The sequence below is a fragment of the Alligator sinensis genome, unplaced genomic scaffold (genome assembly GCF_000455745.1).
Source record: "Alligator sinensis unplaced genomic scaffold, ASM45574v1 scaffold263_1, whole genome shotgun sequence".
Classification (NCBI taxonomy): domain Eukaryota; kingdom Metazoa; phylum Chordata; order Crocodylia; family Alligatoridae; genus Alligator; species Alligator sinensis.
Genome location: NW_005842627.1, coordinates 171,531 through 191,435, shown reverse-complemented (window position 1 = coordinate 191,435; position 19,905 = coordinate 171,531). Strand labels below are relative to the sequence as shown.

The 19,905-nt window shown below is 44.1% G+C and overlaps 1 protein-coding gene across 2 annotated transcripts in view; it reads right to left on the bottom strand.

Moving 5' to 3' along the window:
- IARS (isoleucyl-tRNA synthetase) overlaps positions 1-19,905 on the bottom strand; it is a 274,838-nt gene that overhangs the window by 208,147 nt on the left and 46,786 nt on the right. For both annotated transcript variants that reach the window (XM_014524559.2, XM_025215174.1), the window contains exons 9-11: positions 16,094-16,181; positions 15,373-15,433; positions 6,077-6,172 (exon numbers count right to left, since the gene is read on the bottom strand). In XM_014524559.2, coding sequence (XP_014380045.1) covers positions 6,077-6,172; positions 15,373-15,433; positions 16,094-16,181 — 245 coding nt within the window. The remainder of the gene's footprint in view (positions 1-6,076; positions 6,173-15,372; positions 15,434-16,093; positions 16,182-19,905) is intronic.

Sequence of the window (19,905 nt, the reverse complement as noted above, 5' to 3'; positions counted from 1 at the left end):
CTCCCGGGGTGCGTGCAGTGGCGGTTGCCCCCCCCCCACACACCCCTTAGGACAAGCCACATTCCATTTCCCATTCCAGCTGTGCAGTGCTTGTGCCTGCCTCTGCCCCTGCCCCAGCCTCAGTCCCTCCCTCACTGCAGGGGCCTCGATCTGCCCTCCCCACTCCCCTTCCCCTCCTCCCAACAGACTTAAAAGCTGGATGCTGCTCTCCAAGCTGCCCAGCTGCATATTGGAATCAGATTGATATCAGCCAATATGGCTCATTAAAAATCAGTCACTGGTATCAGCCCCCAAAAAATATTGGTGCACCCCTAAAAATTGTGGGGGCAGGAAACTTGCTTCAAATATCTGTTGTATATTCAACTTGATCCCTATACAAACACAATCATTATTATACATCTGTCACCCTAGTGTACTAGCTTAAGGGGCAAATTGCACAACCAAGGCTACCCTCCAGTTAATCTTCCATCATATCTTACTATTACATGTAGCAGCCAGACTAATGTTAACATGAGTAACAGGTAACAAAACTGGAGTGATGCCAGTCTGACTATTGTAAGAGAAAAGCCAAGGGGGTTCCTGTAATTTTAAGAGAATGCAGCAAGCCAACCTGGCTATGTTGGAATATAGCAGCAGGAGCACAAGCTAGCCCTTAATTAAAAGGGGAAACTCCCATGTGTGGCTGAATGGCAGAAAGGGGGCTTTGAGGAATATAAGCCCCGGGCCTGAGCCAGAGCAGGGAGTCAGACCCTACATGCTCCCCAGGGAAGCTGACTGCAGGCAGCAAGCCTTTAAGACACCCACATGACAGTGAGAGTGAGCCTAGCACAGGGAAGTGTAGCTTGTAGTAGGTACTGACCCAGGGCAGGGAACGTGGTGGAAGCAGTTCACTTATATTTCTGTTATACTGATGTTTTTGTTTTAGATCAGAGGACTGGATAGTGGCTGGAGGGAAGGAGAGAAGGCCACACAGGGCTGTCTGGGACATGCTCCAGATTTTCAGCCCTTTCCAGGGCAGGCTCCAGAGGCCAAAGTCCTAAGCCCCAACAGGGAGATAGGGGCAGCCTCCAACCAAGTGGGACGGGGGGCAGACTCCAGCCAAGAGGGTCAAAGGCTGCACAGCAGGAAGAGCCGAGGGCCCAAGCAGACCAAGACAAGCCAAGGGTCTGACAAGACAGACTCAGAAGCTGGGCCAGAGGAAATGGGCCTAGGCTGGCAGTCAACAGTAAGAATAACCAGAGGGCTAAAGCCTGTATAAACTAATGTGTGGATCTAGCGTAACATCTGCTAGGAATGGGTGTAGCTGCAGGGATGGAAGGATGCAACAAATAGCTCTTAAGGTGACTACTGTCCTAAAGCACTGACAGGGCTGAGGAGGGCCCCACTTACGACCTGAAGAACAGGACTGGGGGGTCAGCTGGGTATGGGAGAGACCCGCTGGCCAAGGCAGGCTAGGGCTTGCTCAGGGATTCTGAGGAAGCCTCCTTTCTACAACAGAAAATAATTCCATAAAGGCATGGCAAGCAAGAGGAACAGGGAGGGTACCCCAGGGGAATGGCATCATGACCACCCCTGGGGAATGGTCCTGTCACATTCAGATCAAATGGGGTAGAAGCCATGTTGCCACCAGAGAGTGGTTACGGCCACCCCTGGGGTATACTATCCCTAACCCGACTATCACTGAGAACTGTAAAAAGCTTGGGAGAAAGAGCTATGGTAGAACATGAACAACAATGACCACACAGCACTAAAGGAGCTGGACCAAGAGATGACCATTCTATTTGCATCACAAGCTCAGACAATAAAATTATTCTCATTTTTCCAGGTTTCTTGGTTTTCTTTACTCTGAAGGACTCAGGCTTGAACTTAAGCTTTCCAGACTTACCTGTCATTGGAACTAGTGTAGCTCTGCCTGGACCCATCACCTGAACAATCTTTAAAAACAACTAAACCAGTGATTACGTCTATCCATGATGGAAACAAAGTCCATGCTTATGACACTTACAGAAGCCGTTTGACAGGCTTCAAAAGATTAAAAAAGCAACATGACTGAACTAGCAAAAATATATATAGTGAAAAATCAGCAGTTTCTACCAGTTGTTTCCTTTCTTAAACAAAACTGACAATGAAAATAAAGTAACTTAAGAAAAGCTGATTTCACACTTAAGACTTTTTACTTCACAAAGAAAACAGCTGTCTACAAATATAAGTTGAAACCTGCTTCTAACGTGATATCCCCAAACAATGTGGATAGGCAAAAGCAAAGGCTCTGATGCACAAACATCAGAAAGCCACTCCGTTGTGTCACTCACTGACAAGGTGATCTAGAACCTATGAGGCTTTTGCCAAAACTACTGAAAGCGTGGAGCTAAGTTGAGGCCTGCAAAAATTACGTGCTTACTAAAACATGGGTGGAGGCAGACCTTAGTTATTTGAAACAAGACATCTGCTATGTTGTTGGTGGAAAAATAAACCTATGTGACTGCAGAAGAGCTAATGAAGCTGGTGAGTTTTAGCATTGTATACTTTCTGATGCACTGAATTATTTCAATGTGTATTTTGTTTATAGGGCAATTGTGAGTTATTTGATGACTCTACATTAGCTTGCATCTAGAAAAGACAGAACACAAACTGGTCTTGGATCTAGATACACTCTAGAAACAACAGAAACAAAGTATTCTAGATATTGTTTTAGGTTAAATGCTCATATTCAAGAGTAGAATAGAAAATAATAGACTTCAAGATGTGGTAAAGAATGCCAATAGTTCATACAGAAACCATGTTATTAATTCCATATCAAGGACGTGTCTTTATTCAGGGGCAAAATAATATGTAAAGTGTAACATGATCTGGAGTATTAGAGATGATCAAAATATTTCTTAAAAGGTGCAGTCCTCTATCCTCTTTTTCTTTTCTTTCCCCATTCTCTTCCTCTTAACCCCTCCCTCAAGTCTCATTCACTCCAACCCAGATAACAACAGTAAATGAAGTGATAGAGAAGTAACTGAATTAATGAGACATGCCCTCATAACCACGGTCACTTCACTTTGTAAGGTGTCTCTTGCTCTCCCTATCTCTCCCTCCACTCTTTATGTATATTTTTGTCTTGTTTTCAGGACAGACACCATGCTCCTCGTTTTTGAGCAGCACCCAGAACAGAGTCCTGATCCTGTATTAGGCCATTTGGGTGTCACTACCATGTTCACTTATCTGCATAACAACAGAAAGTGGAGGAATGAGGCAAGATGCAGGGATACCCAATAGGAGTTGAGTACTATAGTCTCTTTCAACTCACTGTTTAAGTATATACTAAAAAAAGTTCCTTCTAAAGGCAAAGTATCTCTACATACTAAATGAAGGTCTGAAAACATCATGAAAAATTTAGCTGCTCCACAGCCAAGCAATAGAAAATACCAGTCTGCAGGACTAGTGCATGGTTTGCTGTATGAGGTTTTAACCAGTCATCTGTTCACACGCTCTATTTGTTATAAATTAAACCTATAGAAACCATCAGAAAGTCTTGTTTTAATTGACTATTAATTATTTCACAGCCTATAGATGGGGTAAGGGAAGATTTTCGTTTACATTTTACTGCTTACATTTTTTGTGCCTACAATGCAAGCAATGCAAAGGGAAGTCAACTCTTGGTTTTAACAGGTCCTGTGAGACTTTCAAACTACCTTTATAACTACATACTATGAACTCCTTATGGCACATTAGCATGCTCTGCAAGTTCATTTTTCAGTTGACAACACTTTATTCTCAGTCTGCTTTTCTTTGTACACAGCAAGACAGTTACTGAATTAAATCAACTGAGAACCCTTTCACCCACTGATCATTTTATGTATGTAATTAAAATTTAAAAAGCAGGAAGTTCTTTTGCATAATATTTTCATAAGAATGTCCAACTTGGCAAGAAAAGAGGAAATAAGCATGGAAATGTATTTAATTCAAGAGGATGACATTCAATTCAGGGGTTTCAAGACCCCCAAAGATTCAAAATAGAACTAGGCATTTATTAGGACTGTGCAGAACAACTGTGTTTCGATTCAGTTTCGGATACAGTTATTTCGGATGACAGTGATTCGTTTCAATGTTTCAGACCACTCTCCTCTTTTGTTTCAGCCAAATCCATTTAAAATGGGTTGCAAGCTTCACACAGCTCTACTGCCCAGCTGGGCAGGGTGCAGGATGGGGCTGTGGGTGGCTCATCCGGGGGAGGGCCCTGCCCTCCACACAGGCTAGGAGACCCCCCGCGCAGATCTCTGATCCCTGCACGCAAGCCCCAGTGACATGGGGCTGGGCAGGGCAGGCAGCAGTGGCAAGGAGACCCCAGTGCAGATCTCTGTTCCCTGTGGAGCCAGGTCGCACAGCAGGATCCAGCACTGCCCTGTCATGCGGCCTGGCTCCACAGGAAGCAGAGATCTGCGCCGGGGTCTCCTTGCCGCCGCTGCCCGCCCTATGCAGCCCCACATCACCAGTCCCGAGCTGCCCTCCCAGGCTGTGTGCTCCCCCTACCCACCCAGCCTGTACAAGGCCTACCCCTGCTCCAGCCACACACTCCCTCTCACCACTGTGGCATTGGGGCAGATTGAGGACCCAGCAGTCAGGGAGGGAACGGGGCACAAGTAGGAGCAGGGGTTGGGGGGAGTGGGGGACAAGAAGAGGCCTGGGGGGCACTTACCGCCCAGGCCTCCACTTGTTCCACCACCCAGCCTGACCAAGACCCCACTCTCTGCAGTCCCTGATCCTGCCTATGCCCCACTTCATCCCTCACAGCTGGGGCCTCAATCTGCCCCCACTCTGCCACAGCCCTTTCCTTCCCCCCACCCCTTCCCCCAAAGACTTACCTGCTGGGGGGTGTGCCCCGCAATAATTTTTTCTCCCTTTACCTCAATCTGTAACCCCCTTCCCTCCCCACAGGCTGACCTAGGGGATGGTGGAGGGGAAGTGGCAGTGCATGGTAAATCTTGGGTTGCTTTTTAATTCAAAAAGTGATCTCTGACTTAAAAAGGATGGAGACCACTGCTCTAGAATTAATGACCTGCACAGAGTATCTCAACTCAAGTGATAGATCTGTTTTAGCAAATTACCCATATGATTATCCAAACGAATGAGAACTGAAGAAAATGAAAAACAGAAAATAAACAGGTAAATAAAAAAAACATTCGTTTCCTACCTAACTACATCTCTTTCTTCAGGAACCGTAAGTAGAACTACATGGGAGCTGTGTAAAGGCTCGCAAACTACACCTGGCCTATCCCAGGGGCGGGCAATTATTTTGGGCAGAGGGCTGCTTACTGAGTTTTAGCAAGCCATCGAGGGCCACATGACAGGCATTCCAGGGCAGATAAATATTAATTTTCTAAAATTTTTAGGGGCCCCGCAGGCCGGATAGAACGTCTTGGCGGGCCACATTTTGCCCACCCCTGGCCTATCCCCATGGTGGCCAAACCTGACTACCAGGGATTACTGTAATTTCCTGGCAGGCTTTCGGTGATGGCTATAGGTGGAAAACAGGATACTGAACTGTACTGGGCACAGGCTTAATCTAGGAAAATTTCTAAAGGATAGTAAAGAAAAATCTTAAGAACATTTATTCTCTTTTCCTTTCTTCCAGGACTGAAGCGAACGGGGGGGTGAGGGGGAAGATGAGAGAAAAAGTCCTGTTGAACAGACTAAAAGGAAGTGCCTTGTTTGCCCCCAAAGAACAGAGTAAACACAGGAGCATATAAATTCCTTTTACGTACTTCAAATACACAGAGATTAAATTTAAATCATTACAAAGAACCCAGACATGAACTGCAGTTCTGCTTTTATCCCATTTACTACATAACACAACTGCTTCCCAGTCTAGCAGTGGACTTACTCATCTGTTCTTAGTAATGATCAGAAACTAGGGACATCTAACCTAAACTCGCTAGCATACAACACCCAACTGCATCTACTCCTTGCATTAGATAACCCACCACAACACAGTGCTTTGAACAGTTGATACCCTGCTCACTGCACGCTGTGCATATGGAGAATATGAGAAAATGACCTGAAGCAAATTACAAAAAAAGCTCTTACTTACAGCACCGAAGTAGGGGGCCTGATGCACAACCCCTGTGCCTTCTTCTGCTTTTACATAGTTATCTATCACCACAGTAAAAGCACCATTCTCTTTACACTAGAATACAAAATATTGAGCATTAATTTGTTTGTCAATCAGCAAAAAAATAATCTTAAAGTTCTTCTCATTATCTTAACAGATCACCTTTTAAGTCAAAACAGCTGCATTAGCTAGTATTCCTTTTTATAGTTACATTTGCAAGAGATAAATACAGTATTCCTCACTGATTCTCAACAAAGATACCAAACTTAATATTTCTATTTATACAACATCAAACGTCTAACACTAAAACACAGACTTCTTTGGCCTCTTAATAAATTTTAAGCTTGTACTTTAATTGACATCATGTAATATCTTCTGGTTAGGATACTACAAATTTATAGGATTCTATAAACCGGGAAAGAAAGCTGCACCCATTTATAAACATACTAGCAAACTGCCCGTCAAGAATGACAGGGGGTGGGCAGGGATGGAGCCCTTTTTGCAGCACTCGGTCCTCACCCCCGCACCATCCAGCACCACTACCTCCCTCGCTGCCACAGCTCTGAGTCTGGCCCTGCTTTCTGCCCCTTCCCCACTCTCCTCCGCCGCTCTAGGTCCAGCTCTACTCTCCCCACACCGCCACTCGGGGTCTAGCCCTGCTCTGCCTGCCTCCCCGACCACTTGGGGCCCGGCCCCAATATACACCCCCCACCCCCAACCGCCACTCCAGGTCCGGCTCCGCTCTACCCGCCACCTGACATCTGGCCCCGCTCTACCCCTCCCCTCCCTGCACCGTGGATGCCCAGTTACTCAAGCGGCCTGGCCATGTTCACCGCCACCACAGATTTCACCAGGAGAATCACAAATTTGGGCTGTGCAGGACAAGGAGCCAATCACCACCTGCCCTCTTGGCAGCACATGCACGGGTGCCCAAAAACATTACAGAGAGACAGACGCAGACAGACACACACTCAGACTAAGTATTTTATTATATTAGAATATAAATACATAAATAAAATAATCCTATTTAAAAATAACATTGATATACTCAACGTTACATATCTCATCCAGTGCACCAAATGTCCTGATGGAAAATACATAGGAGAGACCAAAGAACAACTGTGTACCAGACTGAATGCACACCAGACATCTATTAAAGACAAGAATACCCTATTACCATCGGGGGCACATTTCTCATAAGAGAGCAACTCTCCCTCCAGTCTCTCAGTCCTGACTCTCCCCCAGTGCTCTGGGTGACTTTGCTCTCCCTTGCAATACCCCCCACCCCATTTGTCTGTGGCTTTCCCCCACTGGTTCAGGCTGGCCTGCCTCTGCTTCGTGGAGACAGGGAGATTTGGAGTGAAAGGGGGACTTCTTTTTGGGCACGCTCCCACTGGTGCCAGGTTGAGGAGGAACAAGGGCAAGAGGGTGCTGCCTCCTGAGATGCAGCAGCATTGCCGTGGTGGTGAAGTGTTTCACCTCCTTCCTCCCCCCCCCCCCCCCTTTCTGGGTTGAGCACAGGGATCCTGCCTTATCCCCCTCCTTAGCAGGCAGAGGCACAAAAAGAGGGGAAGCTGAGCCACCTGCCCCCACAACCTCCTCTGAGGTGCCTTCTGGAGAAGGAGACCTGCCTCTAGGAGAACTTTGAGGGGTGTAGAGCACAAACTTAGATTCCTTCTCCTTCCCTGAATTTCCCTGGCTATGGCACTCAGCTCCCCTGGTTACAGATCCAGCTCTTCCTCTGGCACTGGGAAGCTCATGCTGGGAGCTGAAATTGGCATGGAGGAGACTGTCATGCTGGTGGCTATTTCTGGTGTTAGTGGAGGTGGTGCAGGAACAGGAACAGGTACTGGTCCCACCTCCTTGCTCGCACTGGCAGCAGAAGACTCATTGCTACCAGGCAAGAAGGTGCGTCTATGTTTGGGGGTGTGTAACTTGCAGCTCTTCCCCTAACCCTCTGTAGCCCCTCTCCCTCCTCTGCCAGAAGACCTGGCACCTGCCTTTCCAGCATGCTTCATAATGTTTGCTGTGCTGGAATGTGCGTGTATGTCTGTAATATACCGTGTGTGTGTGTGTGTGTGTGTGTGTGTGTGTGTGTGTGTGTGTGTGTGTGCGTGCAAAAATATTTGTGCTTTCCTGCACAGTGATGGATGAGAGACTGCCAGGGAAAACACGGCTTTCTTCTTAAAAAGTGTAGGGGGGAAAAAAATAACAAGAACAAATAAGAGGATTTTGGGGGAAGAATAAGTTGAAAGGAATGGATTGGATAAGGATAAGTAGAGGGATTCTAGGCAATGGTAGTTAGTAAGCTGTATCCAATCCCTTTACACGTTTTTGCTTCCAGACAGACAACTCACAAAAGGCAGAGAGAGGCTTCACACCGAGCCTTATATGCTGTTTCTACATCCCTCCCCCAGAGCACTGTGATTGGAAGGGAACTCAAGGAAAGAGCACAGTCTCTGGCCAGCTACAGATGTCAATATCAGAGCAGTTTTTCCCCCCACTTCTCCCCCTCCTTCCCCTTCTCAGTTTCTGTTTCCCCAAAAGACTGCCTTCCCAATCGCTGAATCTCTTCCGAATCTTTTCCAAATCAATTCAAATGCTTGAAATTGATTTGGAACTTTTAATGGGTCTCCCGGTTTGATTCATATTTGATGATTTGGCCACCGCTGAATCTTCTCTGAATCAAATCGGCAACCGAAGCTTATCACACCCCTCCCTACTGACAAGGCACTCACCCCACCCTAGTTACACTGCTGCCTCCTGCCATGCCACACATGCATGGAAGGAGGCATGACTGTACACCTTTGTGTACACTACAAAACACATGTGAATCAGGACAAAAATATTTTTGGAATCAAATTAATGGATGTTGTAGATGTTCAATTTTTAGAATATAATTTGGTATTTTTCTGGTTCTGAAATGGCAAATCCCCTTGCTGAAAGGAGTACTTCTGGGGGCACGGGGAGGAACTTATGCTGGCGAGGTCAGGGGTTAGGAGGCGGGACTTCTGGTCACAAGATGGTGATGGGGGGGTATCTGCCAAGGGGCGGGGCTACCGACGCGGCCCTCGACAGCTTGCCAAAACTTGGTAAGCAGCCGCTGCCCGAAATAATTGCCCGTCCCTGTTGTAGTTCAACCCCCTGCTCAAAGAAGGACCATCCCCAACTAGATCATTCCAGCAAAGCTTTTGTCTAGCCGGGTCCCCAAGGATGGAGAGTCCACAACTTCTCTGGGTAGCCTGTTCCAGTGTTTTACTACCTTCCTAGTGAGACAATGCTTCCTAATATCTAAGCTAAACTTCCCTTGCTGTAACTTGAAACCATTGCTCCTTGGTCTGTCATCTGCCACCACTGAGAAGAGTTTAATTCCATACTCTTTGTAACCCCCCTTCAGGTAGTTGAAGGCTGCTGTTAAATCCCCTCTCAGGTCTTCTCTTCTCCAGACTAAATAAGCCCAATTTACTCAGCCTGTCCTCAGAAGTCATGCCCTCCAGCCCCCTCACCCTTTTTGCTGCCCTCTGCTGGACTCTCTCCAATTCGTTCACATCCTTTCTGTAGTGGGGGCCCCAAAACTGGGGACAGTACTCCAGATGTGGCTTCACCAGTGCTGAATAGGGAAGAATCACTTCGCTCAGTCTGCTGGTAACGCACCTACTAATGCATCCCAGTATGCTGTTAGCCTTCTTGGTAACAAGGGCCCTGTTGGTTCATATTCAGCTTATCGTCCACTGTAACCCCCAGGTCCTTTTCTGCAGAGCTGCTGCTTAGCCAGTCAATCCCCAGCCTGTAGCGGTGCATGGTATTGTTCCGTCCTACATGCAGGACTTTGCACTTTTCCTAATTGACACTCCTGAGATTTCTTTTCTTTTGGTCCAGTCCTCCAATTTGTTGAGGTCTCTCTGACTCCCAGCCCTGCTCTTCAGCGTATCTACTACTTTCCCCAGTTTGGTACCATTTGCAAACTTGCTGAGGGTGCACTTCCATGTTCCCGGTCGTTGATGAAGATACTGAACAAAACCAGCCCCGGGACCAGAGATGTGGGTTTTCCAGAAAATTTTGAATTGGAAAATTTTCCAAAGCCCTAAATAGAGTGTGATCTGATTTAGCATGTTTATGAGACTTGTATTTAGTAAACAAAACTAAAAAAAGTACCCCCATGTTAATTTTATGTCCCAAAAGCCACAAGTATTTGAACTGAAAAATTTGATTAGGAAAAAAATCAAGTACAGCACACTTAATGTGGTTTAAATGTTATATTCAAACTCAAAGCTTTATGTGGAAAGAAATCATTTTTATTGGAATACTTGTAAAAATGTAAAGACAATGCACAATAGCATGTACTTCCCTTACATTGCTTGTTTAAATTTAAGGGAAAAAAAATGAAGGCACTGAAAACTGTTGACACACTAGTTTTAGCGCACCCAAAGAACTATGAGTGATGCGCCGTGATTGTCCACTCACCTACTTCAACAGAGTTTAGCTCTTTTCCACTGGGGTCACTGCAGCACCTCCAGTTTCACTGACACTATCTGTGGAATCACTTGCACTACTTATTAGTTCCATTTCCGAATCAGATTGAAGCCAATCTGATTCAGAACTATTTGAACCACATTCTCTTTCGCTAAAGGGTGGTTTTACCAATGATTCTATGGGCATCATCAACTGCACGTTCTTCATGAATTGTGCTTCTGACTAATTCTTCAGAAGCAAGAGATTATGAGAAACAGAAACAAGCCTAGCACTGCCTTCATTCGTTAGTCTATTCCTCTTTTTTGTCTTCATTGAGCTGAAAGCCTTCTCTGTCTAAGAGAGAATGTGATAACCGATAACTTATATGATGGGTGAATTAGCTTGTAATGTTCCTTCTGGTATTGATTTGCAGTTATGGAAAGAGCTGTGCCACTTGCAAATGTAGCTCGAGCTAATGTCTCATCTGCTTTTTCCTTGATCTTCTTTTGACATTTTGTCCACAAAGCTTGATAAAAAGCTTGACTGTCTTGAGCAGCTACTCATGGTGGATCGCATATCTGGTGACAGTGATCTTGAAAGCTAGGATCCTTGCTGCTTCTTCCCCCGGACCTGGCAGCGCAACATCTTCATTTTCCTTTTTTTGCAAATCTGCTATTTCACTTGAGTTCCAAGTTCCTGCAACAAAAGGGGGAAAAGATTTTTATTTTAGCCTATTCTAGTCTGGCCTCACCCATCAGGAGAAGAAGCGGCAGGGAACTTGCTTCCCCCCCTCCCTGCCAGAAAGAACACTGCTACTTAACTTGCTGCTCAGTTGCCCTGGGACTGCAGAGCCAAAGGGAAGTATAGTCTGGCCTGTGCCACTGGTCAGAGGACTAAGCTCACTCTGCTGGGTTGAAATAGTTAACTATTTATCTATTATGTCATTTAAAAAAAATCATTGTTAAGCCTAAGCCACTTTGGGTGCTTTGTGCAAGCAGAAAAGCAGGATACAAATTTTTTAAATACATGAATAAAAAAAATAGTCCAGAGTTGCAAGAACAACTTTTAAAATTATAATATTTTAAAACAACATAGAGGCTAGTCTATACCATGTGTCGTTTAACATATCAATTTGTTTACTTACATAGGATTCCCGAAGTAGACTCTTCTCAGATGATGTTCTTCCACCACTTGGTTGTATTAGCTTTCTGTATATGGCTCGTACTCTTTCAGGACAGTTTCTACATGTTATTACATGTTTCTTCGTTCTTGTTTCGTTGTTAGCACGCTCCTGCCCGCAATATTTACATCTACCAACTTCCTTCCTTCCTTCAGTGGCTTGAACTTCACTATAATGACGCCACACACTAGTTGGGGTTTGTTTTTTTTCTTACTAGGCATTGTTATGACTACTTCAAAGCCAAAGCACTAAAAAACGAATGTCTTATGCAAACACTTCCAACTTCCCCAACTCAAGAAAATAAATGAGACGCTGTTCTGTGCATTTGCTGAACTGAAAGTGAAACCAAAATTAATCACAGTTTTAGTTTTGGTTTGGCTTTCACTTGCAGTCTGAGATTAAATAAGAATTTTAGCTTTGGTTTTGATTTGACCTGCGCAGCCAATTAGGTGAATTCATAACTTGATTTTTGGTTTGGATTATTGTGAGAGTGCATTTACCCTCCTGTTTACAAATAAATAAAACATATATGTACCCTCTCACGCACTTCCTAGGGATACTCACCTGAAAAACATTAAATTACAACTTTGAAACTGCCATGCTTGCCTAATATTGTATTGGCATCCATTCATTGTTACTAATGAATTTTATGAACCAATGAATTTTTAGAAACGGAAAATTTCCCATGGAAAAATAAAAGCACCCCGAGGCACTCCTTGATACTGGCTGCCAACTAGACATCAAACCATTGATTACTACCCTCTGTGCCCAGTGATCCAACCAGTTTTCTATCCACCTTACATCCATTCATCCAACCAACCCATACTTCCTTAGTTTGCTTGTGAGAATGTTGTGGGAGACTGTATCAAGAGCCTTGCTAAAGTCAGGGTATAATCACAGCCACTGATCTCCCCGCATCCACAGAGCCAGCAAAACAAACTACCCAGGACACCCGAGTACACGCACACCAACATTATTTCACTCCGTGTAATAAACAGTAGTTTTGTTTGTTCAAATAAAGTTTGTGCAGTTGCACATTTATCATAGTGAAACAGAAATAGAATAGTTGCACTTTGAACCTTGTGCACTACATACCTGTGCCTTGTATAGTAGATGCCCATGTAAGTACATGTAGTCACTCACTTTTATGAGCAACAAATTCACTGGCAAAACAAACTACCCAGAATAGTTGAGTACACTCACGTGATTCATGTAAATAGACCCTTTTCCTTTAGCTTATTTTTTTAAGTTATTTCTTTCCCTCGATGATGTGGCTGGCTCACATTCTACTCGGTGAAAATATGGTTTTAAATACAGTTGGATTTATTCTAGTGTCCTGCTAACTCTGTAGTTTTTGTCCACTTACGTTCAAAATGCCCGATTTTTTTCAAAGCTTCTGGAAAACCTTTTCCTGTGAGCACTTAATCTAAACGGAACTTCAGCTATACAGCTGTCCATTAGTTTGTCACCAATAGTTCTTGAAAGTTTTTTAAATTCCTTTGCAATTACTTTATTTAATTCTAACACAATTTATACCAGGTTATCATGGTACTTCTCTTGCAACTCAGTGGTTAGTCTGTTTTGGTGGCAGCAGGGACTTCTTTTTGAATAGCCCAAACATCCACAAATCATGGAAGTTAGTTTTATACCAGGTTATCATGGTACTTCTCTTGCAACTCAGTGGTTAGTCTGTTTTGGTGGCAGCAGGGACTTCTTTTTGAATAGCCCAAACTTTTTGGGTGGCCAACTAGCTTAGAGACCGCACCCAGAGAAATTTGCTCAGTGGTATATAATTGGCAGTATTCAGGTGATGCATCCTCCTTGACTAAGTCATCGCCCTCATAAGAGCATGTGATGTAAAAGACATTCATATCGCATATTGTCAGACGAGACGGCGAGTGCTAAACCAATCATTTCTTAGTGAGATCAATCCTATTCATAAGGGTTGTGTTTAGAGGTGCACCAATACATCGGTCCAATATTGGATCAGCACCGATATAAAGAAAATTGACTGCATCGGAAATCGGCCTAATGTGGCTGATAATGTGCCGCCCCACATCTCTGCTGGCAACATTCCTAACAATGCAGCCCAGTATGCGATTAGCCTTCTTGGTAACAAGAGCACACTGTTGGCTCTTATTCAGCCTATTATCCACTGTAACCCCCAAGTTCTTTCCTGCAGAGCTGATGCCCAGCTAGTCGGCCCCCAGACTGGTTCATGGGATTGTTCCATCCTAAGTGCACAACTTTGCACTTGTCCTTGTTGAACTTCATGAGATTTCTTTTGGTCCTATCCTCCAATTTGTCAAGGTCTCTCTGAATCCTAGCCTTACCCTCCAACATGTCTACTACCCCCCCCCACTCCTTGATGTCATAAGCAAACTTGCTGAGGGTGCACTCTATGCCACCTTCCAGATCATTGATGGAAATATTGAACAGAACTGGCCCCAGAGTGAGCAAAACCAGCCCTCTAGATGCCTACAGTCTTCAACAAATGTTAACATTATGGTGTTACTGTAGATACACAGGAAGTTTCAGAGTAAAGAGCAAATGAGATAAAGTCTAGACATAAAAGCATGTCTGGTAGTATGATAGTGTTCTGTTGAAATGAAAACAAGAGCTTAACACAACACTGTTCAAGTTTTTGGTATGACAGAAGGTTATTAAGAAAAATTCAGACATAAACACTTTGCATTTTGCTCATTTTTCAAACTGAAACGTAACATCACAACAGTCTGGACATTATTTTAACATATGGCCAGCATGATATGTAAATACCATCTAAGTAAAAGGCTTTCATATAAAGGAAAGTAAGGTTCAGAAGTACAGTACTGTATCTACTTAAATCTAATACAACCATGGATTTAAGTTGACCCCCACCAATTAGATTCTATACATACAAAAATTATAATATTTGTTATAATTTTCCATGTATAGAATCTAATTATTGGAGAGTCATCTTTAATCCATCAGTCCCACCGCTACAGGGAGACAAGTGGTACAGAGGTATAGGAAGGTGGAGTAGCCTGCCCCCTGCTTGTGCCTACCACTCTGCCACTTCTGTCCTGCCCTTCACAGCCTCTGCTCCCCCACTTCCCTCACTGCCTCTGCTTCCCACCAGTAGACTCCGTCCCTGTTCTAGCTTGGGGCACTGAGCATGGCCCCAGTCCAGCCCCTGTGCGGGATGCACGCCACTGTTGTAGGCTGGGCTGGGGCTGTGCTCAGTGGCCCCAACTGCGGCATGCATGGAACCTGCTGGCACAGAGTAAAGGTAAGGGCAGGGGGGGAAGGAAGAGGGGCAGACAGGGGAGTAGAGGCTGTATGGGGGAGGGAAATAGCAGGGTACAGACAGCAGGGAGAGAGGTGGAAGCAGGCAGCAACTGCGGCTATGGCCCCAAGCCCAAGGTAGGGGCTGGAGCCTGAGCAACAGCAGCTGCCTTCCCCCACTATTGTCCTCATATTCGATTTTAAAACAAGTCTTCCCTCTCTCCCCCATGTTAAATGGAGGGGAAACCAGTATTTATTCTATTCTCATAAAAAGAGGAGATATGGAGCAAAATGCACACAAAATTTAATATTATGGTGACTTTGTTTTTAATGTGGTCATATAATTGTGTTTACGCAGAAGACTGATGCATCTTACCTTAATAAAATATTCAAACAGTGGTTTATATTTCTTGCCTTTAAGAGCCACACCAGGAAACCTACAGAGAAAGATGCACGTGTTAATATTAATAACCTTTAAGTTGCACTAGGTAACTTGTAAAGATTAAACTCAAGAAGACTGTTCATTTTGCATTAGTTTTCATACCAGAATCCAAGTTTCTCCAGGGACAAATCTCCCATTCCTATACTTAAATCAAGAGCTCAAAAAAGGACTAACTGGCAGCCCACATGTGACCCATAAGAGTTAAGTTAACCTGTGGCCCAAGTTTCCAATTCAGTCACCATTCTGTCCATTGCTCTTGTAACTACAAGTGCCCAGGTTCTCTAGGCTCCTCTCCCTACCTTGGACTTCTGGTTCCTGTGCCTGCTCCTGTGGACAGGGCAGTGGAATGGGAGGGGACCAGCCTACCATTGCTGTACACAGTGGTGTGGATGGTACCAGGCTGCTCCCTCTAATCAATATTTTCATTAATCTCTGATGAGTGTAGAGAGACAAATTTAATATGAACCCCCCCCCAATAATTGGATTGTATATATTGAAAATTATAACAAATTTGTAATTTTCCATGTACAGAATATAATCATTGGGGATATTTTCTTAAACTCAAAGTTGACATGGATTCAGATCAATACAATACATTTTTATTAAAAAAATGGGAGTTAAAAAATAAAAGTCTCACATTAATTCATGTACTTGCCTATCAAGGATCTTGTATTCATTTTCAGATTTGTATAGTGCCACCAGTCTGGCTTCCATCAAAATAAAAATCTTCCCTGTGGCATTATCTAACAAAAGAAAAACTTCAGTGAATAACAGTTTTTCATCGTTACAAAAAGTGGCATTTTAAACAAGAACATACCACATTCAGTCTAAAACTGCCCAGAGTAGCCTTGCTTACTAGACTCACATTTTCCATTTTTTTCTTCCAGAAGAGAGATTTACATACATTGGCAAAAATGATTTCCAAAGAGCTAAAATTAGAAATGCTGTTATGCTACCTTTTATCAGACTTTGTCTTTAAATATCAGGACTGCCTTAACAAATAAGTGAGTTTCCTAACCATATTTCTGTTATGGTAAAAGGCAACTGAACAGTGGCAGCATGAACAGTTAAGTCAGAGGGCAAACCAGTTAAGAGAAGTCAAACTAAAAACTGTAACAGTTAGTGGATCAGTACTTAATGCCACGAGTATGGACAGATGACAAAACCATACCAACTGAAAAGGGGGATACAGGGCACTTGCTGTATTTAAAGCGATGTCATTATAAACATTTAGTGTCTGCATTCTATCCTGCAGTAAATGGGCATTAAAATTGCAATAAGTTTGTTTCATTATGGTGCAAGCTGCCTCAGATGCAGATGCATGAAGCAGCTGACACACATAAGCAGGAAGTTCCACTCCCTTCCCCATTCCTTTAAAGGGACAAAACTATTTTATCTGTTCATGCCCAACATAATGTCCATTATGCTGCATTTTGAAGATTTATTTTAAATGGTAAACTACTCTTAGCCACTTTACTCTTGTATCTAAAAAAAGGGAAGCAAACAGGAAACGTTATCCTAACCTAACCTCCATATACTTGCTTTAAAAATATTTTCACTATCAGAAGAGATTGTTGGTTTTCCAGCTTGCATGATTGTAGACCAGTGTTTCTCAATCAGAGTGCCAGGAAACCCAGAGGTACCAGTACTTGCGAGGAGATTAGCAGATAGGTACCTACTCTGGCTCAGCCCATGCCTAGATGTTCCTTGCTCCCACTGCCCGGCCTTCTGCAAGAAGGTAAGCGCTATAGGGTTGGAAAGCCGATCAACTGACAAGTCAAATATTGGCAACTGATTGCATATTTTTGACTCGCCAAAGATTATAGCAATTTTACAAAAAAAACACCAAGGAAGACACAACTTTTTTTGTAGTTTTCTTAACAGGAATATGATTTTTATTGTTTTTTAACACATTTCTTAATGGAAAATTTGTGCTTTTTCAGTGTATTATTTGAATCAATTGGCAATTTTTTTACAATTTTTGACCAATCACTTGACTGACTTTTATTTGACCAGTCAAATATGCAACCCTAAAGCACTGTAATAAATTTGTTTTTGCAGAGGGGTGCCACTCAGTTCACAAAAGTTACAGAGGGGTACCTCAAATCTATTAAGGGCTACCTTGAGTCTGAAGCAGTTGAGAGCTATTCCTGTAGACAAACCATCAGCTTGTCAGTACCCTCACCCAATTATGCAAAGTTACCATATCTGAGACCAGATAATTACCACTAACCAGTTATGAAGATTTCATACAGTTATTTTTAGTATAAACAACAGCATTACTTTCTTATACAACACTTTTCATCCACATGTCATACTCAGAGGTTGGTGGTGGACGGGTCATATTCAACCTGGGGGGAAGTGGGCAGCGGAGTCCCCCAGGGCTCGGTACTGTTCAATTTCTTTATCAGCGATTTGGACGACAGGGTGAAAAGCAACCTGTTCAAATTTGCTGATGATACCAATATTTGGGGTGAGGTGGGCACGTTAGCAGGGAGGAAAAGACTGCAGCAAGACCTGGATAGGTTGCAGGGGTGGGCTAACAAAAACAGGATGCATTTCAACATGGACAAGTGCAGGGTGCTGCACTTGGGCAGTAGTAACCAGCAGCACACTTATAAGATGGGAAACTCCCTTCTTGAGAGCACGTAGGCAGAAAGGGATCTTGGATCATCACTGACTCCAAGATGAACATGGGCTGACAATGCGAGGTCACAGTCGGCAGGGCTAACCGGAACCTATCGTGCATCCACACGTGCATCTCAAGTAAGGCCAAGGAGATGATCCTCCCCCTCCACGCAACACTGGTCAGGCCACAGCTGGAGTACTGTGTCCAGTTCTGGGCACCCCACTTCAAGAGGGATGTGGACAACACAGAGGGTCCAGAGGAGGGCCACCCACATGATCCAGGGACAGCAAGGCAGACCCTACAATGAGAGGCTACGGGACCTGAACCTGTTCAGCCTTCACAAGAGAAGGCTGAGGGGGGACCTGGTGACTGTCTATAAACTCACTAGGGGGGACCAGAAGCATTTGGGGGAGACCTTGTTTCCCCTAGCACCCCCCGAGATAACAAGGAATAACGGCCACAAGTTGTTGGAGAGTAGGTTTAGATTAGACATCCGTAAGAACTACTTCACAGTTAGGGCGGCTAGGATCTGGAACCAACTTCCAAGGGAAGTGGTGCTGGCTCCTACCCTGGGGGTCTTTAAGAAGCAACTTGATGCCTACTTGGCTGGGGTCATTTGAGCCCAGTTTTCCTCCTGCCCAGACAGGGGGTCGGACTTGAAGATCTACAAGGTCCCTTCCAACCCTACTTCTATGATTCCATGTCAATTCTAATATTATAAAAGCCTAAGTCTGTCTATCTGTAATGCTTTACTCACGCTCTAACTGGCTGATGGAAACAGTCAGAGTGCTCCAAGTGTCGGGGAGCGCTGCCATGATTCTGAAGTTGCACCAAGGACCAGACAGCGGGTGGGGGAGCTGAGGCCAGTGCTCCTGACCTCAGCTCCCCCACCCCGCTCCCTGCAAGAGGCAGAACAGCAGCAGCATGGGGCATTATGTGGCAGCACTCCATCCCAGCCCCCTCCCCACCCCATGTCATTCTTGACAGGCAATTAGCTAGTACTTTATAAAGGCAGACAAATAGAGATAACCAAGAGATGGCCCAAGTCTGCACAACTGTTCTACTAACAACAATCCCAAATACATCCATACCCCGAAACACACCCCGCACTTTTTGCCTGCCATTGTACCCTCAATGGCTGGTGCCTTACAGGGCACATTTTGGGCTCCTGCAAGAGAACTGCTAAGTAGAGCAGTGCAGATCCATGAGAAGCTGCCAAACTCCTGAAAGTCAAATAGGGTAAATATGAAACAAGGCCACAGAAAAGCTAAATGTGGCCTTGCTTTTGTTTTATATATCTATATAATATAAAAATTCACACTAAAGAGCAGCAGCAGAGCCAGGAACAAAAAACAAGTTTTGTGACTCCAGCATACTAAGTCTCACCTTCTTTTAGTTAAAATTTCTAAGACCTCTTCTGATCAAGTCCTTAAAGTCCTAAACCGAGAGAAAGAAGCAAGCATCTTTTCTCAAAGCCTGAAGTGTTTTGCCACTATGGCAGAGGCAACTGCCGACTTCTGCCTTAGGTACTTTAGGAACAGTTTGAGAACAATTCTGTAATAAAACATTTTATTTTCATATTACGCATTCACTTTAGGGATTTAGGTAGTAGAGTCACAAATTCCGATTCCTTAAAAAGATGATTCTATACAAGGACAAGTTTGCTTGACCTCCGATTATGCTGAAGAATTACTTTTAATCCATTAAATCTTTATGGTGGGTAATACATTCTTTGGGTTAAAATAATTATGTACATGAACTGTTTGAAAGGGTTACAGGCACCAACAACATAAAACATGCTTTCTCTTTGCATACTTTTATCTTAAGGGCTTAAAGGG